Source organism: Pristis pectinata, chromosome 28, assembly GCF_009764475.1.
Source record: "Pristis pectinata isolate sPriPec2 chromosome 28, sPriPec2.1.pri, whole genome shotgun sequence".
Taxonomy (NCBI): Eukaryota; Metazoa; Chordata; class Chondrichthyes; order Rhinopristiformes; family Pristidae; genus Pristis; species Pristis pectinata.
The window spans coordinates 5,687,732-5,714,746 of record NC_067432.1 but is presented as its reverse complement, the minus strand read 5'-3'; the positions used below and the strand labels follow the sequence as shown (position 1 = coordinate 5,714,746).

General features: G+C 38.4%; 1 protein-coding gene across 1 annotated transcript in view; it reads right to left on the bottom strand.

Moving 5' to 3' along the window:
- map2k5 (mitogen-activated protein kinase kinase 5) overlaps positions 1-27,015 on the bottom strand; it is a 220,459-nt gene that overhangs the window by 111,018 nt on the left and 82,426 nt on the right. The window contains exons 9-11 of the mRNA XM_052040367.1: positions 7,537-7,576; positions 1,052-1,120; positions 864-945 (exon numbers count right to left, since the gene is read on the bottom strand). Of these exons, the coding sequence (XP_051896327.1) occupies positions 864-945; positions 1,052-1,120; positions 7,537-7,576 (191 nt within the window). The remainder of the gene's footprint in view (positions 1-863; positions 946-1,051; positions 1,121-7,536; positions 7,577-27,015) is intronic.

Below are 27,015 nucleotides of genomic sequence, written 5' to 3'. Positions count from 1 at the left end.
ATCACAAAGAAAGAGAGTGCCTCTGAAAAAATACTCCCAGTATGGGTTCTAGTTGTGAAACTGTATTCCTAGTGTGGGTATGTCCCCAGCATCATTCAGTCCCACTGAAGCCATAACCTCAGTGTTTCAGAGTGCCACTGGGACCACACTCCCACTTATATTAGATCAATAATTCTGTGCTGAACAAAATGACCTAAACTGCTGGAAATGCAGTGTAACAAAAAAAGTACTTTTTATCTTTACAGATGTCCAAAGATATAAACAACCAATGGATGAAGCTCAATTATATAACTGTTTTGCATGTTATTTAGCTGTCTATCCTGAACATAACACCTACTGGTGTTCAATAAATATTGTTTCCATTTTGTATATCAAATGCAGAAATCCACACAAGCCTCACCAACCGACCTGCTTTGAATCTGTGACAACCATGAAACATTTTGTCAAGGCACCCACGAATCCTTTAAGCTATATTCCAAATTGAAATGTTGCCTATTTGCCATCTAAATCAGGTTTCAGCTAATAGTTCAAGTGGCATCAAATCTAGCTACATTCACTGATAAATCCACAGCAGCCCTGCAGCTTAAGTGTAACAAGTTATTGCTGATAAAGTGAAAGGCATTTTCGCAGTAGGTCGCAATACAGAATCTGGGGTTAGATTCCTTTTCTCCATTGCATTCTAATCTGTTTGGTGTCCTCATTTATTTCCACGTTTCATTTACATACCCTGACAGAAAGGAACATATCATTAATGCTGCTAGATTTTCACATGCCCAGGAGCTTGCAACACGAGCAAAAACGAGCACCCTCGTTCATTTGTGGCCTTACAAATATATTAATGTTTAAAATATCCTCAAACTCACCATCCATGAATTCTGTACATATTGATATCCTGTTTTCCACAAAAAATGCACCATAAAATCCTATTATATATGATGAGTCACACTGTAATCATTTGAATGAAAGAAAAAGGACATTTTAGTAAACAGTCTTACAATTTGAACAATTTAAAAACAAAGTTAAATTTAGCAGTCTGGTGCTGCAAGATTACCTTATAAAGAATTTCTAATTCAGACATAATTTGTTTTTGAAGCTCCAGTGTAATGTCTAAGGGAATAACCTGGGAAAAAATAAAATGTTAGTCATATGGTAATTTTCTAAAAATTGTTTCTTTAAAATAACATTAGCTAGAAATTCTAGTGTATCCTGATGGTTGCTGCAGCATCACACTTACTACCCCTTCGGTTATGGGTCTCCCATCCCAAATTTCACGATCAACCTCAGGTACCACTGAAAGAGCAGTGAGTATTTCCATATTTAAAAATGTCTCCCCTGGGACTGAGGTTGGGTTTGGAAGTTCAGTAAGAGAGATGATTGGGATCTGTCGACTGAGCATTGTGGTCTGGGGTCAGAGTGGTGAGTAAGATGAATGGTCGGGGGATTGGTTGGAGAATGGGTGTTTGACAGACTGGGACTAGGAAGTCGGGTGTTGGGGGCAGAGGTGGGTGGTGGCCTGACTGAAAGAATGGGACAGGGGTGAGGTGCGTCTTACTGAAAGAATGGGCTTGGGTGGTGGAGGAAGGGGTCAGAGGGAAGAAGAAGCAGGTATTTTGTTAGGGCGCATGGAACCTTGGTGTTTCTGGAACTCTGGTGGAATTAGGGGAAAAGGAGGAAATGTCAAGAGCCAAATGAGGTTGAGTGGGGTTGGGGACTGGGCCTGAAGGACCAATGGCAAGTTAGGGACTTACCTTAGCGGGATCCCAATTTGGCACTGAAGTATTCAATTCTATTTATCTCAGGAATGCCTAACAATGATCAATCCCAAGTCAAGGGTCTAATTTTACCAGTCCATGAGGAATGGCATAATCCTGTATGAAAATCACAACACTAGGATAATCACTCTGGAAATGCCCAGTTAAATTTTTGGATTGGTACAGAAAAGGAGAACAGAGTTATCCAATTGAATTTCTAGACCTATGTCCATACCTGAACACACAAGCTGCTACAATTATCAGCCATCAACAGTAATTATTTATACATATATTGGTACCAATTCCTTTTTTGTTTAAATTGAGAAATCATACCAATTGTGCAGGAGACCAAAGCTGTAGAAAGAACTGATCTGATAAAGTAACTCTAGAGTCAATGATTTAAGAGACATCAAGCTCAGGTTTTAAAAAGCTACAGATCTCAAAGGGGGAGATAAGGAACTCCAGGGTGCCTGTTTTTCATCTAAATTTCTACTCCCCTGAACGTAACGACACCCAAATGGCAATACTTCCATCTTCAGATCAGAATAGTCGAGGCTCAAGGCTCACAACTGAAAACTTATCCAATAATGAAAAGCTGAGGGTGTGTTATATTGGCAGATGTGCCACCCATCATATGAGATGTTCAACCAATCACTGGCATTTTAAATGGACCTTGAAGTTCTTGTGGTACCATTCAAACAAAAATAGTATTTTTCACTCAATTGCTATCTTAGAAAAGATACAGGTCAATATGTGGACAAATCATGAGGCCAAAGAAGATGGAGACATCATCCATGTATAGGATGCCCTTTGGAGGGAACTGTTAAAGCAGTGTCAGGAAAATATCTGACAGAAACACAGCTGACAGTGATTCAGTCTGAAATAGGTGCAAGGAATCTGTAACACAGGAACAGAATCACAAGCTAGTTTCTCCACTTAAAATTTGCTGATGAAAATTAATTTTTGTTTCAGCTACGTTCAGCTAAACTATGAATCAAACCTGAGGCCTTCTGCACTGTGTAATTTAACAGGTGGCACTTCTACCCACTTGGCCATCAGAATCAGCAGAAATTATGTCACAATGTCTCTTAGCATGGGAAAGGCACATCATGACTGAGAAATTCCTTCATGCAACTTCCAAAGAGAAACAGTGCTGTTGAAAATTGGCTTAGCTTAGAGTAGAGCAATACTGAACCTATTTCCGAGTGACGGTGTCTGATGGGAAACTCAACACATGACTTACAACACAATTTTTGCTCCAGCACATTTTTATCCAGTACAAGGATCCTCAAAGTGACATCAATAGTGGATCAATGTACAAAATATAAATACAGTGTGATTTTCAACCACACTAGACTGAAAAGCAACTGTTATTGTTTATTCACAGAACAATCAACTTTTACTAACACCCTTTCCCCTGAAATCACAGAGTAATACCGCACAGAAACTGGCCCTTTGGCCCAACTTGTCCATGCTGACCAAGGTGCCCATCTAAGCTAGTCCCATGTGCCCACGTTTGGCCCATATCTCTTCAAAGCTTTCCTATCCATGAACCTGTCCAAATGCTTTTAAATATTATTACTGTACCTGCCTCAACTGCTTCCTCTGGCAGCTCATTCCATATACGCACCACCCTCTGTGTGAAGAAGTTGCCCCTCAGGACCCTTTTAAATTTTTCCCCTCTCACCTTAAATCTGTGCCCTCTAGTTTTTGATTCCCCAACCCTGGGTAAAGGACTGAGTGTATTCACCCTATCATTGCCCCCCCATGATTTTATACACCTCTATAGGGTCACCCCTCAAGTCTCCTACACTCCAAGGAATAAAGCCCTAGCCTGCCCAGCCTCTTTGCATAATTCAGGCCCTTATTCATGCTCTTTAAAGGGCCAAGACACAAGCTGCGTTCATTGCCCTCAGTGCGATCTGTGGCCTCCTGCAACCTCAAATGAAGCATCACACGTGAGTTGGCTGCTTTATCAATGGAGGTAAAGGTCATAGTCGCTCTCAGCTTCTTAGCTTCAGGATCAGTCCAGGCTGCTGCAGCTGATCCTTGTCACATCTCACAGCATGCTGCTCACTGCTGCATTAGGGAGGTCACCCAGATGTCATGCTCAAGGATTTTATTTTATCTTCAGCTCACAGAAGCAGTGTGGGCATGGGAATTTGCCTTCATTGCAGGCTTCTTCAAAGCACAGGTGGTCATAGACTGCACTCGCTGTATTACTCCTTACAGAAACCTTACTGGCCACCTCCTGTCTGGCTGTATCCCTGCAGGATCTTTATAGCCCCTTACTCAAAGAACGCGCCTCTTGCAGGTTGTGTTCTTTACTAATATATTCTGCTCCTACCGCTCCCAAGAAGAAGCCTTCCACTACCTTCCATTACTGGAGCATCCATCATCAGATAACTGAAAATGAAAATTCAAAAAAAAACTTGCAGATGTTGGAAATCTGAAACTAAAACAGAAAACACTGGAAACACTCAGCAAGTTAGGCAGCATCTACTCTCTCTGTGCACGTTCTCCCTGTGACCACGTGGGCTTCCTCTGGATGCTCCGGTTACCTCCCACATACCAAAGAAGCACGAGTTGGTAGGCAAATTGGCCACTGTAAATTACCACTGGTATGGAGGTGAGTAGTAGAATTTGGGGGAAGTTGATGAGAATGTGGGGAGAATAACAGTGGGGATTAATGTAGGATGATAGTGTGAATGGGTGGCTGCTGGTCTGCATGGGCCAAAGGGCCTCTTTCTGTGCTAAATCTCTCTGGGGAGATATGGAGATGATTAAAATCCATGCTTGGTTCCAGGTGATCTGTAGCTTATGATGGTTGAACTAATACCAGAAAGTATTTTGTAATTAAAACAGAAATTAAAGCTTAAAATGTAAAATGCATCTGAGCTAAACAGGAGAACCAGCACATTACTGGTTAACCCGACATACAAAGTCTTCATATTTTTTTAAATGGTGGGGGACATATTTGAGATCATGCGAAAACCCATTTTTTTACCTTGCTGTAGGGGGATTTATAAAAAGCAGCTCCAAATTGACTTGTAACTGTAATATCCTGCTGCCAAGGAAAATTTAAAACCACATACTTGTGAATCAATAGTCATTCGCCAACAAAATTCAACTCAGGGTCTCCCGGTGTAAAAAAAACATGGAATAATTCACCTCCACACATCCCAATGTCCCTCAATTAATCGGAATAGCGTTTAAGGCTGAGAGTGGAGTACCTGAGTAAATTTGCTCAGATTACCAATACACCTCCAGGACAAACAAGGATGAGTTGTCAAGTTAAATACAAGCAGTCAACTGACTGAATTATAATTTACTCTTTGAGCTCAACTTAAATTAGTGCAAGGCTATTAAAATATACAGTATAAATAAGGCAATTCATCACTGGCTGACATGGATGACTTCGTCTATTTGTAGGAGCAGCACACATTCCACTTAAGGGAAGGAGTGCAGAATCACAGGTCAAATTCAGCTACTATTCTAGTTTAATTTACTTATATAATCCCTAGCTGACACTATTGTCTTTATATGCACTTTTGCAGCATCTGAGATACATGATTATGATACAAATGATTAATCAAATTACACATTAAAAGCCCAATAGTGGTCAAGGCAAGTTACTAAAGGATAGTAAATACAGCATACTATTCATATCTTCATGTGTGTATATATGTAAAAAGGGAAATTATTCAAGGAATTTTGGAAAGATTTCAGTTTACCTACTTTGCTTTAAAAATTATCAAAGACTTTAAGTGCAACACAGAAAAAGGTGGAGGAACTCAGTGGATCAGGCAGCATCTATGGAGGGAAGTGGACAGCTGACATTTCAGGTCGAGATCTTTCATCTGGACTGAAAGATAGAGGGCAGATAGCCAGTCTGTAAAGGTGGGCGAAAGGGCTGGAGCAAGAGCTGGCAGGTCATTGGTGGATCCAGGTGAAGTGGGTAATAAGCAGGTGGGGGGCTAGGAGAGAGGTTCCACCTATCATCTCCCAGCTTCTTACATCATTCCCTGAAGTCCTACTACACCACTAGGTTCAAGAACAGCTCTTTCCCTTCAATCATTTGGTTCTTGACCAACCTGCACAACCCTAACCAATACCTCAGTATAGCTACTCTATGACCACTTTGCACTACAGTGGACTTTATTTTGTTCTAATTGTGTTCTTTCTTGTATAATTTATGTTGTTAATTTATGTTTTACTTGTGAGTGTTGTTGTATCTGATCTGTACCCGTGATGCTGCAGCAAGTAAGTTTTACATTGCACCTGTGCGTACATGTACTTGTGCATATGACAATAAACTCGACTTCGACTATGGCTTTAAACACTGGATAGCCTCTATGCTACAAACAAGATATAAATCCAAAAGAAGGCTTTTAATCCTGTGCACCCTTTAACGAACCTTATAGGTAAAAAATGACATTTATATACTGTTTTTCACTATCTTGCAACTTTGCAAAACACATCACAGTTTCCAGGACGTAGTTTTGAATTGAACATAAGAACTAAGAAATAGAAGTAGATGGCCATACACCCCCATGAGCCTGCTCCACCTTTCAACGGCATCCTCTAACTCATTCTCTTGTGCACCTGTTCCTCATATCTCTTGATTTCCTCAGTGTCTGAAACTCAATCATATTCTTCAACAACAAAGCAGACACAGCTCTCACGGGGAAGAGAATTCTAAAGATTTTTTCCTCATCTCAGCACTAAATAGCTAAATTTTTGTTTTGAGACAATGCCCCCTTGTTCGAGAGCCTCAAACTTAAGAAAAGACCCCACTGGCACCTGGCCATCTCAAAATCGTGCAGAACCACTGACATTAAAAAACAAAATCCTATCTTGAACTTGCAAGCAAGAAACTATTGCATTGTTTCACAATTTTTATTCTTCTGCACATCCATTCTTATATTAAAAATTCGTGAAATATAGGCTGTATAATAAAATTATGGAAGAACAACCATAAAATGGTATCAAAGAAAAAATATTTTAAAATGATTTTTAAGATCATCCCCCATGGGAAGTTTCAATAGAGAAGAGAGTACCAACATAACTTTTAAGTAGCAGACATAACCTTCTTTGATTTAGTTACATATACAGGATTCTATTCCTTCAAGTGCACTTGTTACTACAGGATTGCAGCCTTGCCGTTATATTCTAAAATAGTATTTGTGGTGTTACTGTGTTGCTTTGAAAAAAATATAGGCATCTTGCTCAGTCACTTCGCAAGATGCTGAGAACTACGGACAGAGAATAAACGTAATGGATCTCCTTCTCATACGTCAGTGAACCAGTTGGAGTTTGCAACAACATGGTATCTTTCATGACCACTTTTTATAGAGCAAGCCATAAATTTTCTGATTTATTTGATTCAAATTTCACAACTTTCTATAGTGAAAATCCTACTTATAATCTTTGAATTACTAAGATCAGTGTCATAACAAGTTTATTTCCAAAATATATTACTTAAAGTTTGTAAAATATTGCCTAAATATGGCTCCCAAATGACTTGGTGGAGAAAAATATCAGCTGGCTTGGCACTACGCAACACCAATCACAAGATCACAATTAATCAATGCCAATTTAGTTGATCTCATTTGGGATGGTGGTTGGCTTCAATACTTTTGGCTATGGAGGTCCCCATATCAAAGTAAATAAAAACTGTTTAAGATGGGAAGTAAAAAAAATAAGCATTTGAAAAATAAAACTAATGTACTATTTAAAAATAATTATTACAAAAATTATTCACGAAACAGAATTTTCATCTTACCTTAACGGCTAATATTTTTCCACTTGGAACATGGTAAGCTCTGTGTGAGATTCAAATAAATTCATTGATTAACCCAAATATAAAACACACAAGAGAAACAAATTACAAATACCAAGAAATGCTTCATTTACATTTACACATTTACAGCAAAAATATGTTTTGTAAGTGAATTATGAACAACAGATGTAAAATAGTGATTATTATTTTCCAAGGTTTACAGCCAAACCAAGTCATATGAGGATAACTGTTAAGTAACTACTTTTCCATGGCTTTGAGTGTTCTTTATCCCACTCCACAAGTCACAGTTAATGGTAAGCAAACCGAAGTGTTGCCCCAGTAAAATATTTAAGGGAGCTGAGGCTTTACTCTTTGGAGAGAAGGAGGATGAAAGGAGAAATGATAGAGGTGTACAAAATATTAAGAGGAATAGATAGAGTGGACAGCCAGCGCCTCTTTCCCAGGGCACCAATGCTCAATATAAGAGGGCATGGCTTTAAGGTAATGGGGGGGAAGTTCAAGGGAGATGTCAGAGGAAGGTTTTTTACTCAGAGAGTGGTTGGGGCATGGAATGCACTGCCTGGGGTGGCGGTGGAGGCAGGTACATTGGTCAAATTCAAGAGATTACTAGATAAGCATATGGAGGAATTTAAAATAGAGGGATATGGGGGAGGAAGGGGTTAGATAGTCTTAGGCAAGGTTTAAAGGTCGGCACAACATTGTGGGCCAAAGGGCCTGTATTGTACTGTACTGTTCTATGCTCTATGTTCTCACTGATGGGTATCTCAATGGTAGTCAAATGAATGTACCAGCAAGGCAATTGAACGAAAATAAAAAAATAGCAGATGCAGGGAATCCGAAATAAAAACAAAAAATGCTGGAAATACCTTGCAGGTCAGGCAGCATCTGTGGAAAGAGAAACATTTAACCTTTCAGGTCCGGGACCCTTCATTAGCCTGAAACCCTTCGCGCCTTTTTCTGTTTTCTCTCTTTCCTAGTTTAGATGGAGAATCTCAAAGCTGAAATGTTAACTGTTTCTCTTTCCACAGATGTTGCCTGACCTGCTGAGTATTTCCAGTATTTTCTGTTTTTATTTAAGACAAATGATTGATTAGGAGACATAGGAACAATTGTTGGTGGAACCTGGGACCGGAATTTATGATCTGGTAGGCTTCTGGGCAGCTTGTGCTTTCTTGTCCCTATAAATGTTAACCCTGATGTATCTTCCAGGCTCAGGTCCATTTACAAGTGGTCTGCCCTCTTTCTAATGACTCAGCTGCTGCAGAGAAAAAATGACTGTACATTTCCTGCAATACTGCTTGTTGCTTGTCCCAGCTGAAGAGAAAACAAAATGTCTTGCCTTGCTTTGCCCAACTATTCCTATTAGTGTCCCAACACACTTTTAATTTGCTTTTCTCAGGCACGAAATGATATAATAAATTTTTCAGGGAATCTGGAAAGTTTAAAGAGAGCACAGAAAGTGTAGCCCTGATGAGTGGGAAGGGAGTGCACAAACCGGGGTCCCAGTGAGTGAGAAGGGAGCTTGGTAAACATCACCTGATGATAAGGTAATATATATATATTTATTAGTCACGTGTACATCGAAACACACAGTGAAATGCATTTTTTTGCATTACTGATAATGTGCTGAGGGCAGCCTGCAAGTGTCGTCACTCTTCTGGCACCAACATAACATGCCCACAGCTCCTATCCTGTACGTCTTTTTGGAATGTGGGAGGAAACCGGAGCACCCGGTGGAAACCCATGCAGGCACACAGGGAGAACGTACAAACTCCTTACAGACAACCGTGGGAATTGAACCCAGGTCACTGGGGCTGTAATAGCGTTACATGCCGCCATATGGTGAACCATCAGAATTCCCAAATAGTCAGATAGTGGATTATTGGAGTTTTACTGTAATTTTTAAAACCTCCTCACTTCATTAACATCTATGGACATGTGATTTTGATGCACAGTCTTAAGGCATTGGTAATGGCAAATCTTACCACCTAATTTGAATATATTTGCTTAAACAGGGGCATACATATTTATCATCTGCTGTCATTTTCAGCAGGACCCTGCCCCTTCCCCCACAACTAAACACAGCCCTGATTGTCCCAATATTTCATCTCCAAATACACAATTACATAATAGAATTGAAGGGTAGCAAGTACTTATGCTGCCATTTCAGGTAATAGTAATTTGATTAACAAGCATCACAACCTAAGTGTGGAGCAATACGTTATACTTGGACATCCATGCAACATAAAAATGCTATTTTGCAGGAAATTGTCCTGGTCTGACACTGCCCCTGGAACTTTCTGGAGAAACATAGCTGATATTTAAAAAGCTGAAGTACCTGTTGTGAGTATGTAATTATATGCAGGGTTGGAAATACAAGAAAAATATAATGCATATGAATACGGATGATGGTAGCAGGGTTAATCCTTTATAATGGTCCATAAAAATAAGGCATGGCAATAAATGAGAAGCCTTATGTACACAAATATGCAGTTACAAAGACAACTGAAAAAACAGCCAGAACAGAAGAAAGATCTGCTCAATGCAAAGCACGTTTACAATTCCTTCTACAAATGGAACCAAGTGGATGGGAGACCCAGATTATGTATTAATTACCTCGTACATCTTGCCAAACTTCAGAGCCATTAGTCTCATTGCTAGGTAAAAGTCAAACCTGCTAAAGACTAATGATGCACTTTAAAACTAAGGATGGCATAATAATAAATATTTTTTCAATGGAATGACACCCAAACCATGGCTAAATAGAAATGTCAGATATAAGATGCAAAATAAAGGTTCTTTTCATAATGCCTCAAGCATGCCCTGACCCGAAAAATCACCGGTGACATTTCTAGTTTCCATATCAGCATTCTCCTGGACCAATTGGCTGCAAGTCCCAAATCAATGCCATATTGTGGAACAATATGGAACAATGTCAAAGTTATGGAACAATAGCCAAGAAAAATTCTTCTGAGACACAACTGTTTCTCCCCACATCAAATAATTACTTCATAAGCAGGTCATGTTTATCACATCATATAATTCAATGTCTCCACAAAGTACTCTGCTTGAACTATATTGACTGTGACCCCAGATACCACAGGTAAATAACCAGTTTTACTGCCCCAGATCAGGTACTGCAATATCAGAAGTAGCTGTATGATTCAGTACTCTCCCAGACAAATTACAAATCTTCCATGATACGTTTCCCAGTCTGGTACATATTCAAACCCAAAACATAAGAGTGAATTAACTATTTTCTTACCCATAATGCCAGCTTCCAGGAAATCGGACAATTTTAAAGAATGGTCAAATTGGTATAAATCCATACCCAATTAAAGAACAAAATCCCTATGTACCACATCTATTCACTCCTATTACAGCTAACTGATCAGGCTGTTTTATATCATAACCCACTTACTGAATTCCCCAAACACCAAACCACTTCCTATTCCCCTAATAAAGCCCATTTGAGGTCATAAATGTTTCTGGAGCCTATTTATACCAGGGCCTGCAGCTGTTCTGCTTCAAATTGCTCCAGGTCTTGGCCAGATTAACTTTAAAGGGTCATAATGTAAAACATGCTGATGACAAAGCATTCTGCAGTATTCGTACTATTTCCACTTCAGGTCCACTTGTCGGTTTACACTGGGGATACCAATCTTAAAACAGCTTTGCCTTAGATGAGAGGGGTGAATTTTAATACCAGATTTATATCAGTGCAGTTTAATTCTGATTAAATTTAGGACAGATTTATACCAATACAAAGTCTCCAGTGTAAACGGAGACTCTAGGTTAAATCACCTCAATTTGCTCGCTTAACATAGAAAAGCATCAAAAAGCTTTTAACACCTAGTATAGGTGTGAAATTCCCCATCTATCCTTTTAGCATATTAACTTTAAACAGGTATGACCAGTGAATTAAATAATTTAATTCCACCAAGTGTCTTCTGCAATATTTCTATGACCTTATCATTACTATTCCATCATTAATTTCCTTACACCATTTATATTTTCTAGTTTATTTTTTTCCTGATGCAGGGTCTTGACCCGAAATGTCAACTTACACCTCTTGCCTTCACAGATGCTGCTTGACCTGCTGAATTCTTCCAGCATTCTATGCTTTGTTCCAGATTCCAGAACCTGCTACTTCGTTATTCCTTTCTTTTTGCACTATTTATTTATTTTGTAATTTCATGCTTTTGCACTGTACTGCTGCCGCAAAACAACAAATTTCATGACATAAGTCAGTGATAATAAACCTGATTCTGCTGCCTCTTTTGTCATCTTATCTTTTTTCTGTGTTGTTTTCAGTTAAACATGCCAAATAGATCTTTCTGACTTACAAAAATATGAATATAAAGCATTTCAAATTCTGCAAGCAACGGCAACATTTACCTATACCTTTGTCACCTGTAGCTTTTAATTATTCATTTACCTCTCAACTTGTCTCATACACAAACTCTTTCAAAACTTGCACGTTGTTCCAAATAAAATTCCACTCACTTCCCATAGTCAATATTATTGCTTCATCTCCTAATCCTGCCAGGAATTCCCACTCTACTTCTGTACTCTCATCATCTTCTTTTCTTTTTAGGCAGTCCCTCAGGATTAAGAATGACTTAAACTTCACCTGCTTCTGTGGGTTCTAAGGTTGCTAATGAGGCCGTTGTGGGAATCATTGTGAGAATCCAGACATAAAGTCAGAGTCAGAGTTGTACAGCATAGAAATAGGCCCTTCGGCCCACCATGTCCATAGAACAGTACAGCGCAGTATAGGCCCTTTGGCCGATGATATTGTGCCCCATGATCAATCTAACCCTTCCCTCCTACACAGCTCGTAACCCTCCATTTTTCTCACATTCCTGTGCCTATCTAAGAGTCCAAATGTCCCTATTGTGTCAGCCTCTACCATCATCCCCAACAGTGCATTCCAGGCACCCACCACTCTCTGTGTAAAAAACCTCCTCTGACATCTCCCCTAAACTTTCCTCCACTCACCTTAAACGGATGTCTTCTGGTATTGGCCATTGTTGCCCTGGGAAAAAGGTGCTGGATGTCCACTCTATCCATGCTTCTCAAAATCTTATACACCTCTATCAAGTCGCCTCTCATCCTGCATCGCTCCAAAGAGAAAAGCCCTAGCTCGTTCAACCTTCCATGATAAGACATGTTCTCTAATCCAGGCAGCATCCTGGTAAATCTCCTCTGCACCCTCTCTAAAGCTTCCATGTCCTTCCTTTAATGAAAATTGCCCATGCCAACCTTTTTGCCCATCTACAGTAATCCCATTTGCCTGCATTAGGACCATATCCTTCTAAGTCTTGCCTATTTGTGTCTGTCAAAATGCTCTTAAACACAGAAATTGTATTTTTTCTCTTTCTTTCTCTGGCAGCTCATTCCAGATACAAACCACGCACGATGTAAAAAACTTACCCCTCAGATACCCTTTAAATCTCCTAACTCCCACCTTAAAGTCATGCCCTCTTGTTTTTGAAATGCCTACCATGGGAAAAGGACTCTATCTACTCTATCTATGCCTCTCAAAATCTTAAATACTTCTACCAGGGAGATGGGGCAGGTGATGACTGAAATTTTTAACTACATTTTTAATACATGTATCAAGGCAGGAGGATGGGTAGTTTGTGAGATGTTCCACTCCTTCTGCCACATATACAGGACCTCCGTGTGGTTCTGACGCATAATTTCAAGATTCTCAATACCATCCTGAATTCTCCTTCTCTACTTCAAGCAATCATGAGCCAGAGGTTCCTAGGAATCAGTAGGGATGTTACATTTCTTCAAGTAGGCTTGGAGAACATCCTTCAATCTTTTCCTCTGTCTACCTGATAATCATTTCTCACGACAAAGCTTGGAATAGATTGTCTGGTTTGGGAGTCTTGTGTCAGACATATGAGCAATTTGGCTTGTGCAATGTAGTTGACTGAATGTAACTGGGGCTTGAACACTGAAACTCAGTGGATTTGACCTTCACCATGCACCCTCATATGAACCTATTAATTAGCTCACACCAACTGGGCTTTGGTTCCCTCCACTTTCTCTGTCCACTCCACTCAAAATAATAGTCTTCTGTCATCATGATCTTTCATGAAGAAATACTTACCATACACTTGTCTGCTCCAAACAGTAAATAAAGGAAATCTTTCTGCATATTTTTTATTTGGTGTTTATCATTGCCAGCAAGGAAACCTTCCATTGCTCTGATCAACACTTTTCCCGCAAACTTGCCCACCAAAATACAAGTCAGTAATTATTTATCACACTGTTAGTTGTGAAAACTTTCAAAGTGCAAAATGGCTACTGTATTCACTTCAATAATAATGGTGAATGCTTAATGCAATTTCTTGTACTCTTCCAAATGTTTGAGATATTAAGGTGGCATATGAATGCTTAGTTCTTTGAACAATAATTATTGAGTACTGGTAGAATTTACCAATTTACACAGTGATTAACAGAGGACACAATGAGATTTAGCAGTAATGCCAAAATAGCCTACATACTATCTGGGTTCACACATTAGAATCTCATTCACATTGTCATTCTCAGGATAACCTGCATCCCACAGCTCAATCATTGTAGGAAAAAGAATGGGAAAATACTGAAACTGAAATACTTAACTACATTTTTAATATATATGTTGAATGAAAGTTACATTCTGTATTTTATTTGCATACAAGATGTGGTTATATTTTTCAATGATTATCTTTTTAAATAAAAATGGCAAGGGATAATAGACACATACAACTATTCTGTCATGATTAAAGCTTTGAAGATCAATAACATAAATAAGAAATCGCATCCTATTCTGTAAGTAAAGATAAAACTACAGTAAGTAAGAAGTCATTACCAGTAGATCACTAGAAGATAAGTAAATGCTCTGAACTTGTATACTTCATTCTGGCAGTTTTAAATGCTCTTCCAATGTATGATCTCAACAGGTTAATTAGTATGTCAGTTACTTGACAAGAAAGATGATCTTCCTGAAATAACAATGGGTTACTGTTACTAACTGAACAATATAAGAATGCTTGATGATTTAATTATGATGCACGTTAATTCATCCATGAAGACTTGGTTTGAGTTTCCAACGAAGATACTGGCTTGCTCTGCATTTATAAAGCATTGTCTTCCAGTTGACCATGCCAAATCAGCAGTTAATTCTCATTTGCAGAGGTACATCACAAACTTGTCCAATGGTGAGTACCGCTCGCATTCGCTTTCTTCTACCAAACATGAGCATTGCTGAAACAGAAGTAATTCTCCTCCTTCGTACAGATCTCGGGTGCTCAATTGTCTACACTATCAACACGTTTCAGCACTTTGGCTACAAAGTGATTAATGCATTTTTTCTTTGCACAAAGGTATAGTTACACTAGAATATAATCCTACATCAATGATGTGTTAATTAACAGCAACTTGGAATTAGTGACAGTGGCCATTCTAATGTTCTCTATTAATGATCAACTCCATTCTTATCCCCCCTAACAATATTATCTGGGGATAGACTGGAGGTCGACTGCGGCTTACTTACCTTGTAGCTGCACATACAGGAAACCTGAGAATCTGAGAGGCACTACATTCAACTTGTTTTCTTTCATGCCAAGCCACTAGCTAATAATATATTCATGTGCAGAAGGTCAAAAGATTTCCGAAGTAATTTGTTTCAAACCTATTCAACACTTGATTATGTTTTGGAGTTCATATTGCCTCAGTACATATCTCCTTACAGTCAAGATGATATGTATAAATGGGCACCCACGTCTCCATAGGATGCATGTCAAATTGAATGATGATTAAATTAGTTCATATCAAGTCACGTATTACCTTCTAATATTCCAAACTCTTCCATTTTCTACATTGTTATCTCAAAGTAAACCTCTGCTTTTCAAGTTTTTGATTTCTTCTCCAAATTTCTTCGGGTTCTTCACAGATCTACCTTGTCATCTGCCCTAAAAGTGTGATCAACAGTGTTATCTAACTTAATTTAGGAGAGAAGCACCCAGGAAATCACTCAGCAGCCCACAACTAGTACAACATGATTCATGTAGCAAAATAGTGGTCTCTCTACTCAACCCCAACATCAACAGGAAAACTAACTAATGCAACAATCTGGCTTTTAGAATAAAACTCTTAACTGATACCAAATTATACTTGCACAAGAGAGAGACAGCAGATGGTGGAAATCTGGAGCAACACACAGAAAGTGCTGGAGGAACTAAATTCAACTAAATTTGAATGCCAGTCCTGATGAAGGGTCTTGGCCCAAAACGTTGACTGTTCACTTCCCTCCACAGATGCTGCCTGACCCGCTGAGTTCCTCCAGCATTTTCTGTGTGTTGCAGCAAATTATGCTTATTCTGTATTTCAGCCTTCATTACGTATATTGAGACTTCCCTTGATAATTTCAAATAAAAACCTGAATGTTAACAGGAAAACTTGGTAAAGGCTGGATTTAAGACCAGATATTAAAAAAAAGCATATTCATATAGTGCTTTTGTCACTCAGATTTTATGTATTATGCTTTTAAAATGCTTTTTTTTGGGCTCTACACTTAATTATTTGCAACAGATTTAACCTGTTCTCTTATCCTTGTTTACTGCAAACCCAGCAGACTAATCTTTCAACTTATTTATTATTAAAATTACACCAAATGCCTCTTTCAAATGTAAACCCAAAGAAACCAGTTGATAACAACCATCAGTAGCACTCACTTTGACCCATCTTCCAGTGCAAAGTTAAATTTGGATGAGCTGTCAAAACTGACATGGTCAGTCGGACTTAACACTATTCCTCAGCAACACTATTTTTAAGTAATTGACCAATTCTTATATAAATTCCCTTTGAAAATCTTCTGCAGAATTGTAAGGACAACTTCTTCCCCTGCCACATTAAAAATGTTGGTTCTTGCTGGCTCAAAATTGCAAAGGGATGTTTAACTTTTTCTCGTCAATCTATCTTTATGTGTGATAGAGGGTGTTTTCACAAGTTTATCTAGTTAATGGTAGCATCGTAGCCAAGCCCGCCACTGCCTTCACAGTATTTCCATAGTGGCATGTTTTACAAACAGAAGCTTGAGCACTTGTTCCTCTTGTCCCTAAAGGCAGCATGCCAATTGAGCTTACCTAATTCAGGAAGACTGAATATCTATCATAGGCTGTTATATCTGCCCTAAATGATGTTAAACCCATTTTGCTTCAATTTCTTTTTCTTAAATTCATTTGATGGGTACTTGTTTGTTTCCAACTGAGGAGTTTTTCCAACCTTTTTTTTAGAAAAAAGCTAAGGAGATATTGGACTGAAAAACAATAACTGGTTTACTGACCTACTTTATACGGTTTTGATGCCCCATGTAACATGATTCAAAATGCCACATCCACCAGCAGATCAGTAAAGATGAAAAATGCAAGCCAATGCATGGAAGAAAACATTTAGAAAATTCCTCCAACTCATGCAGACTACTCCAGTAACATACACTCAGAACATTGAATGTGGTAAAGGACACTAACATTGGTTTCTGCAGGACATCACTAGCAATCGGTCTCCAAGCAGAGTCACAAGCATAATGACCATACTCTGGAGGAATACTCCCAATTCTTAATCTGTTTTGACAACATCCAAACAATTCCATAGAAATCTATCTTGTTAACTAACCCAAAATAAAAACAGAAAATACCCAGCAAGCCAGGCACCATCGGTTGCGAGAGAAGCAGAATTAAGATTTCAGGTTATTTATGCATTTATTTTTGGATACCCATCTTCCACATTATTTTGTTTCTGTTGACCTACAGGTTAATCACAATAGCTTGATCCGAACAGCTTGAAGGTTTTTTTGGATAAATTAACTGGACAGTTTTTGAAAATCCAAGTGGACAATTAGACAAATCCTTCAGGATTTTGCCAAACTTTCCAACAAACTAGATAGGAAAACTTCTTTTTAACTGCCCCCAACAAGCAGTGCTAAAAGTCTGGTAACTATTTCCCTACCAGTAATGAGAGAGTAAAGGACACTGTGGAGCAAATTTGTACGGACACGGCAAACATGTGCAAATGCCACGGAGTAGTGATGTGGGGAACTTCATAAACCAACTTATACTGGAATAGCAAGAACACAAGGGGCAAAGGGCAGATGGAGTTTCTGACCAAAGTTTGAGAGCTTTCTTAGTCAGCATGTTTCTGGCCTAATGATGAAGGTGGCATTGCTGGATTTGGTTCTGGGAGAAAAGCCATGCCAAGTGGGACAGGCATCAGTGAGAGAATATCTAGGGAAGTGCAATCATATCCTAATGTTTAGAATGGATGAGAAATTTTGCAATTTCTGTGCAAATCTGGTCCTCAGTATCCTTCCCACAAGTTGATGGCCTGTAGAAATGTCCCAGTAATATAAAGACACAGGAGCATTTAGAACATATGCCTGCCCTTTTGTTTTAAGAAAAGTCTCTTATTCTATTTTATGCTTGGAAGATTGCAGGTCCAACAACTGTAGGGAAGCTTAATGCTAGGTAAAAATGCAAATTGTGAGATGTTTCAGCTATAGTCCAGGTAGATTACCATGAGGGAGAAGGACAGGCAAATTAATACCAGAGCCATGACCAAAAGAGAGCAAAATAGAGCATAGAAAAAAAACCTGGCACGTGTCATGTGTTAACACAAGTGCGAGTGGGAATAATTACAGAAGGTTCAGAGAGGAAGGAAAAGGAAAATACAAAAGACAAAGAGAGAGCTTAAGAAAACACCGGCAGCAAATATAAAAAGGTATCCAGAAATATTTTATAGGATGTGAATAGGAAAGGGGTTATAAGAGGAGAGGACCAAGAAGGAAATTTACTCATGGAGGCAGAACGGCTGGCTGTGGTACTGGATGAATACATGAGTTTTCACCAAGGAAGATATTGCTGGATCTTCAGTAAAAAAAAAGACACAGTTAAGATTCTGGATGGGCTATTAACTGATAATCATCAACTAACAGAAAGGCAGGTTGAAATTCAATTCAAGTTGTCATGAGTTGAAGTAGTCATTTAATTGTCCATCACCATTCACAACTGTGTGTGGCAGGGATTCAGAGATTTGATCTGATCCATTGGTTGAGAGATTGATATTTCTGTTTTTGCTGTTTATTATGCATGTCATCCTGTGTTGGAGCTGACGATTTTGATTTAATGTCACCAGTCTGAGGAAAAATTAGCTGTTTCACTCTCTACAGGTGCTGTCTGATCTGCTGAGTACTTTCAACATATTCTATTCTAATTTCCTCAACGACAGTTTCTCTCTACCCTCTCAAATCCTTTTAACATGAAAAATTCAACCCATCTATTTGTGAATTCCAGAGAAATCAACACTTGTTTTTGTTTTAACCCTGGAAATCCATGGGTCATTCTGGCAAATCTACACTGCAATCCAATCTATCATTCCTGAGTTGAAGTCCGCGAAAGTGAATCGTGGAAGTGCAGGATATTATATAGCCAATGTGAACATTTATTCCACTATGCAATATGTTATTAGGCAAAATATTAAATACTTCCTGTATTAGATCTTTTCCCGTCTGCACTGAATTCACAATTTATTTTGATACACAGTAAAGATAATTTTGTACTATCATTGTACAATCATTATAAGCTCTTACTTTATGTTTTCAAGCTGCATCCGTTAAAACCATCAGCTTTCTCACAGTAAATACTCCCTTCTCTGTAAATTATTTTTAAAATTCCAAAATTAGCGACTTTCACTCAATACCTTCTAAAGAAGGTGATGAAAGGGAAAGACTAAAATTTCTATTTCACCTGATAATGATGTCACAAAACACTCCCAATGGACGACCTTTGAAGTAACACCACTGTTGCACTGATAATTGTTCAGCCCATTTGCACATCACAAGATTACACAAGTAACAAAAAGAATGAAAAATGAGTGAATTAATTTTTGGTTATGTTGGTCAAAGGCAGAATGTTTGTCAGGCCACCGGTTCCTTTCTGCACCTCTTTCAATAGTGCTACAGTTCAGCTGCACCCAACCAGGCAGACACGATTCATTTGGAAAATGGTACCCATGCAGTACTTCTTCCATGCCATACTTGATTCTGACCTCAATTCTTGAAACCCAAATCATGTTTAAAATGCTATAAATTCTACCAACTCAATTATGTTGACATTACTTTATGAAATAAGGTTAGGGCCAACAATCATTCAAATTGACAGCAAAAATGCTTACTGTGCCAGGGGTTATGCTGGATATGGGGCAAGTATGCTTAACAAATACCATTTTAACAATTCAAATAAAAGTTAAATTGGAAAATAATTTGCAAGTTGATCAAAAGGAAATTGAGGGCATCCTACACATAATCAATGGGCATTGTGAACTGCTACCATTATATGCTTCTGAAGCATTACTGGCAGAAAGGAGCTTGATGGGAAAGGTATACCAGATGGATAATTAAAATGTAGAAATGACTGCATATAATTACTACTGATGAATAATTAATTACATTGTTTTACTTCATTAGTTATGCATATAACCCTTTACCTGTGATCAGCATTAAATATAGAATGAGATAGCAGGGAGTGATTACCAGGCTGTAACCTCATCAAGGTTGCTCAGCTAACGGGATAAATCGCAAGAGTGAAACTTGAGCAGTTTATGAACATCCACCTGAATCTACAGATTAGATTACAGCTATGAAATCACTCCCTTGTATCTAATATTCTACATCAAGAAGTCTTTAACTCCAATGCCTTCCAGTGCCAGTGAGCAGTTGCAGAGAAATTATCATACATTACGGAGTCACCATCTACTACTTATGTGATTCCTTTTTGTTCAGGAACATCAGTGAGGATTTAGAAAGACATTAATGTTTCAGATATGATGTATATTTAAACAATGACATTTCACACCCTGTAGAAAAAAATGTAAAATCTCTAAAATTAAGAAAAATTCTCTTGTGCTTAGAATGTAGTGACATGTTTACACAGAATGTAGACCCTGAGGTAGATAAAAAGAAAACAGAGCAGGAGATAACTAAACTGAAGGTGAAGAGAGAACCGAGTTAGAAATAGGATTGTATTGCCACTAAATTTTCCTTTTCAGGATATTATGTGAACCAATGAACAATGAGACAGAAAAAAAATTACCCGTATGAAACAAAACTATGAAACCTAACAAAACTGTGCAATGGTTTCAAGCTGCATAAAAACCACAGAAGTAGCCTAATTAAAATATACTGTGTCACTCCTACATTCCTGAATATATTAATGCTGATATGCTTTAAATGTCTGATAATATCTTATAGAACCACAAAACAAAAATGTAGTTTATTTTTGTAGATATACAACTCTCTCAGGAGATAAAATAGAAACCAACATATAATATAGAAACCAACCAATTTATTTTGGAATTCTTATATTTATGAGAGGACAAAGCTCCCCCAGTAGCTTGGTGAAATTGAGGAGCTGAGCCAATTATTTTAAGGCGCGTTTACTGTTCTCTTCATTGCTTTAGTTGGTTAATCTCTTTGGCAACATTAATTCAAAACCAAAAATGGATGCACTTATTTATTAAGTTCCGAGGCCTGGATTTTGCTGGGTGAAGCTGTCAGTTTGGCACTGAACTTCCTGCATTTCTCACCTAAATAGTGGTAAATTTCAGGTCTCCTGCTCAAATCCCGAACTTACTGGCCGAGATCAGCCAGCCATTTCTCAATGTGCTTGTTGCCAGACTCCACGTGGAGTCGTGAGTCCAGGGCATTTACACTGCGGAATCTCTTCCTGTGTCCTGTGCCAGGTTAGTCAAATGTGCAGAATTGGTATTGGTTTATTATTGTCACTTGTACCGAGGTACAGTGAAAAACTTGTCTTGCATATTGATCGTACAGGTCAATTCATTAAACAGTGCAGTTACATTGAGTTAGTACAGAGTGCACAACTATTCAGTGAAGTGTCAGAGACATTCAGAAACATTTAAAAAAACCTTCAACCTTTGCCAACCAGCAATGCTGGGAGTGGGGTTTTGCCAGATTCATAGGTTTCCAGTAACAACAGGGCTTTTCTGGCCACTGAAAACTCTTCCTGCGGCCTCATTGATCAGCTTCAAGGCAGTCTGGTCAAATAAGACCATCCTTCCAGAGCTGGCTGCAGGAAGATATCAATGGACTGATGAAGTGAGCACAAAAGTGACAAAGAGAGTTCAATGCAGTGAAGTGTAAGATAATGTATCTGGGTAGGGCAAACAAAGAAAGGAAGTACTTAGTAAATTACTGAATACCAATAAATGTGGAGCCACAGAGAAACCTCGGAGTGCAAGTCCAAAGACCTTTGACAGCAGCAAAATAGGCAGATAAGGAGAGTGAGGTGGTGTATTAGATACTGGGATTTTATTCGTTGAGGCACAGAATACAACAGTAGGGAAAGCATGCTGGAGAACTATGTATAGTTCTGGTCACCACAGTACAAGAAAGGTGTGATAGCACTAGAAATGGTGCAGAGGAGATTTAGAGAATGTTGCCATAGCTGAAGAATTATTGCTATGAAGTGATACTGACTAGGCTGGGACTAGGAGAGATTTAAAATTATAATAGGTCTATATAGGGTGAACAGGATGAGCCTTAATTCTCTGAGGCACAAGGGGTTCTGCAGATGCTGGAATCTGGAGCAACACACACAAAATGCTGGAGGAACTCAGCAGGTCATGCAGCATCTATGGAGGGCAGCTGACGTTTCGGGTCGAGATCCTTCAACAGTATTGGACCTCAGTCTTGATGACAGGTCTCGACCCAAAATGTCAGCTGTTTATTTCCCTCCATAGATACTGCCTGACCTGCTGAGTTCCTCCAGTATTTTGCGTGTGTAGCCTTAATTCTCTGGCAGAAAAGATAATTGGTCAAAGGATTGGTGGGGGGGCAGGGGGCGGGGATGGTGGAAATAGGCAAAACATTTTGCATGAAAAGTGACGAAGGCAGAAACTGTCATTACATTTAAAAAGGTACTTGGGTGAGCATTTGAAGAGGAGCAAACTACAAGACAATGAACCAAGAGCTAGGAACTGACAGCAACCCAAATAGGTCAATTTTTGGCAGGCATGGAGACAATGGGCTGAATGGGTTCCTTCATGCGGTAAACTTCCATTACATGATTCCATGTTAGGGAGAATAGACTACAGATGGTTAGCCCATGTCTGTAAAACCTGGGCTGCTAAGTTCAGCTACTGTGGTAAGCTGGCAGTGTCATCCACTGCAAGGTTAAAAAGCCATAGTTATATTTTAAATGTTCTGCCTCTTACTTGAAGCTGCTGTACCATTTAAGATAAAGAACGGTGACTGTCGTTTGCCTCACTGTTAACTTGACAGGAAATTTGGGCCAATATTCCTTTGAAAGTACACAGTCACTTAAATATAACTATGCCTTGCCTGTTTAAACATTAAATTGTCATTCACCCCTGGGACCTAGTTTCAATCCATCCTGAAGCAGACTGTTTGTAAGGATCCTAGACATATGAGAATCTTTTTTCTATATTGACTGCATGTGTTTTAGCAGTTTCAATCCATTTCTTAATAAGCAAGGTAATGCAACAAAAGAAAAATTGATACAAAAATAAACTAGCACTGCCAGTGGACACATAACTATTTGAAAGGGAAATACAAAATTATCATGTTAAGGTGCATTGATGGGGCAGCAATACAATGACTTTACTAGATCTGACTCCAGGGTACTTGATTTTGACAATTGGTGTCTGAAACCCAAGATGCCTTGTTTTTCAGCAAGAATATCCCTCGGTAATCTGAAGGAGGTACAAAAAATGTAAATGCAACTAAAGTAAAAGAATAATTCTTCAGCCAAAAGTCACAAATTAAGTTCATTAATAGAACTGAGACCACGCATATATTACACATAGGGTTCTCACAGCCAGAAGGAAACATTTCAGTCAATTGGCTTGGCCTAGATTCAAACCTAGAAATGAGAGCATGGAGCTAACTCAGTACATTAATCAGTACCCATTACAGAATACATCAATTTAATGCCCTCTATCTAAATTGTTTACACTCCATGGTGATTCATTGCACGTTAGAATGTGGGCAGAAGGTATTTTAATCCCTTTATTGTTACAGAAATATAAAATATATCTGTCCCAAAATTAACATTTAAAAATATGTATTTGTACATAGGGTACTGGACACATACATAACAATGACTGTTAACATTTCGGTGTCAAACAATGCAACAAAACCTGGGATATAAAACACTGGCTATGTTATCTTTTCACTCACGAACAATTGATGCTTGAATTTTATATGGAGCAAATAAATTATAAAACAGGGTGAAATGTATCACTTCTATAAACACAGCCTTAACCGAGTTTTAAACGAATATTTATATATTTGACAAAACTGAACACAAAAAACAATCGTGTGCCATTGGAAAGAAAAAATCATCTAAATGTGCTTCTTATTTTTTTTAAACATTAATTTTCCTACTCACGAAGATCAGAAGCATTAATGCTGCAACAAGTAAATGGGATGGTGTGTAAAGCAGGAAAAAAATAGTATGTCTTTGGTCTTCTGCTGGGAAGTAACCAGCTTTGACCTCTAGTGCGTGCTGTGGTAGCACCTTGTATATTGAAATTGGTTTCATTAGCTCAGTAATCATAAAACAAGACATCTGAAACAAAACAGAAAATGCTGGCAATGTTCAGCAGGTCAGGCAACCATATGATGAAAGGTCATTCATCTGAAAAGCTAACTCTGTTTCTCTCTCCACAAATGCTGCCTGACCTGCTAAGTATTTCCAACATTTTCTGTTTCTATCTTATTAGCCTGGACTAGTGGAAGTGTCCATTAAAACTTTCTGTTCTTTTTTTAATTGTTGCATAATCTAGTGGGTCGTCAGGACTCTCAGTATAAACTCCAGCACAAATAAGAAAGTGTATCTAGTCTCTTTGGAACAGCACATCAGAGGTGCTAATACTTTCAGAAAAGCAGAGAAAGAGATTAATGAAGGGACTTGACAAAGACGCATAAATTATTACTTAAATTCTTCATCAGCATACAATGGAAACTGCAGCAATCCAACTCCAAGAAAAAGGGTTCTGTTTACTAAAGGTTTTAGGGGTTTAAAAGTTTTCAATAAAAAGTGCACATTTACAAAACAAACATTAAAATGAATTGCAAAAGTAAACTAAATTATAATTAGTCAGATTATCAGGCTGGTTACTTAATTGTTAGTGATTAAACCATTCAAATAATAACCCTGAAAGCAAGAAATTGTAACTATGTTGGAAGAATGGACTATTATACAAATAAACAGCTTGCAAGTTCATTAAACTGGGTAACCAGAGAGTTGGAAGGAATGGGGGTGGGATGAGGAGATTTCAGGGGGAGAGATAAGGAGGTAGGATGTGGTCGGGCAGGAATGGAGATGAGAGAGTCTGGAGAAGATGTTGATGTGTGGCTAGAGCTGTGTAGGAAAGCTGAGTGGAACAGATAAGTGGGAGGGGTAAGAGGGGGAGAGGGGGAGGTGGGGAGAGAAAGTTGATGTTGCGGTTTGGAGCACCAGCCAGGCTGGTGATGTAAATGGGAAGTATGAACTCAGCTGGCAACAGAACGGGCAAACCACATGACCCATAGCTAATAACCGAAATAACCATTTCAAAAATCGCTTATTAATCTTCTTGAACTCCTTCCTTGTTTTGAATAGAAAAACCCTTTTTTCTTCAGTAGGTACACAGAAATGGAGTTCTTAATCCTTGCTAGCATTCTGGTAGAACTCCACTTACTCCCTCCAAGACTTTTACATCCTTCTCAGAGTGCTGCTGAGACCAGTGATTCAGAAACATTCACCACAAATCCTCAGATTTTGTACTTTTTTCCTCTAATAATTAAGCCAAGTATTCCTTATATTTTTCCAAACGGCCTCATCAACCTCTTCTACATTTATCAAAGAAAGGTACACTTGAAGCATTCCTTAACTTTGACACCAGCATCTCAGTTAATTATGTTCTGTACCTTCTCGACTTCTTTGATACAAAAATAATATAGAACAATTATGAGAGGGTGAAAACTGCGATTTTTTTTGCTCTAAGCCATGCATGTGTCTTTTGTAGATACTGTGGACAAGATGCAACATAATGCTGGCTTGCCATCAGTGGCACAGAGACAGCTGGAAAACTGAATTAAAAGCTACAAAGAAATAAACCAATGTAATTAAAAAGATAACAGATACTGCACTATGAAGGGAGTTCAAGGCTGAGATCTAGTCTCAGGGCTCAGATGGTTATGAAATGCTGCAGTTTTGCTCTCCTGATTTAGGATATCTGAACCCTTTCATTAGATTACAACCTTATATCTCACTATGAAGTATGCATTGTCTATATATCTCACTAGGGGGAAAAAAGGTCACCACTCCTGACAGGTCCTCTTCTAATATATTAGAGCAACACAATCTCAGCAGGCAAGAAAAAGAAGGAAAGCAAAACTAAGTGCTGAAAACCCTGAAAAATGTCTGGAAAAGCAAAGCTAGACAGCCAACATCTCAAAGAGAAAAATTTCACTGGAAAGAAATAATAGCAACAAAGGATAGAGAAAGTAGTTGACTATCTAAATACAGCAAAAAGGGATTTCTGCAATGTAAAGAACTTGTTTCATGCTTTAATAGTGCTGTATTTTCCCTTTTTGCCATTAGAGTATTCGATTCTGATGCAGTTTTGAGCTTTTAAGTAACTTTATTTGGAATGTTTTTGCATGCAATGTAGTGTTATCAATTTACTTAATGGTGAAAGTATCACAAACATCCATAAAATTAAAAAAAAACCTTGTGTATAAATCTGTACTATTTCTCTTGGACAATTGTTATAGATTATATACAATGACTAAATGATTACAGAGCATTGTTGCACAGCAACGAACTTTCAAGAAGCCAGCTTTAAATCACTGGAGTTCAGAGTTACATAACCCTTTGAAGGGTGATTTATTTGCCTTTAGTAACCCAAAATCAAAAGATCAAATAGAAACAATGAAAACTAAGTAATATTTTCCAAATTTTGACATTTCATTACTATTCTTATTTTATTTGCCTTTGTTAATACTGACTGCTCAATGAATCAGTGGAAGCTATTTGAGACAATAGTAGTCCTTAGAATCTGATGTGCCATTGCTGGGAAATATTACAAAGAGTTTGAAGAATGGAAATTTCCTACTTGACAACCAAAAGAAATTGTTCAGAAAACACCAACAGCCCAAATCATCAATCAGTGGTAAGCTGCCAAACTTACTGCTAAACTATGAAATAAAAAGGATACTTACCTCTCATGATACTCCTGATGGGAAACTGCTGGGAGAAGCCACCCTGATTATCAAGAGAAACAGCAAAATTGCCTTCACTGCTGGCCCCTGTCTCATCAATCTCCCTCTCCTCTTTATACTTACCTCTCCACTCAGTCCTGATGCAGGGTTTTGATCTGAAA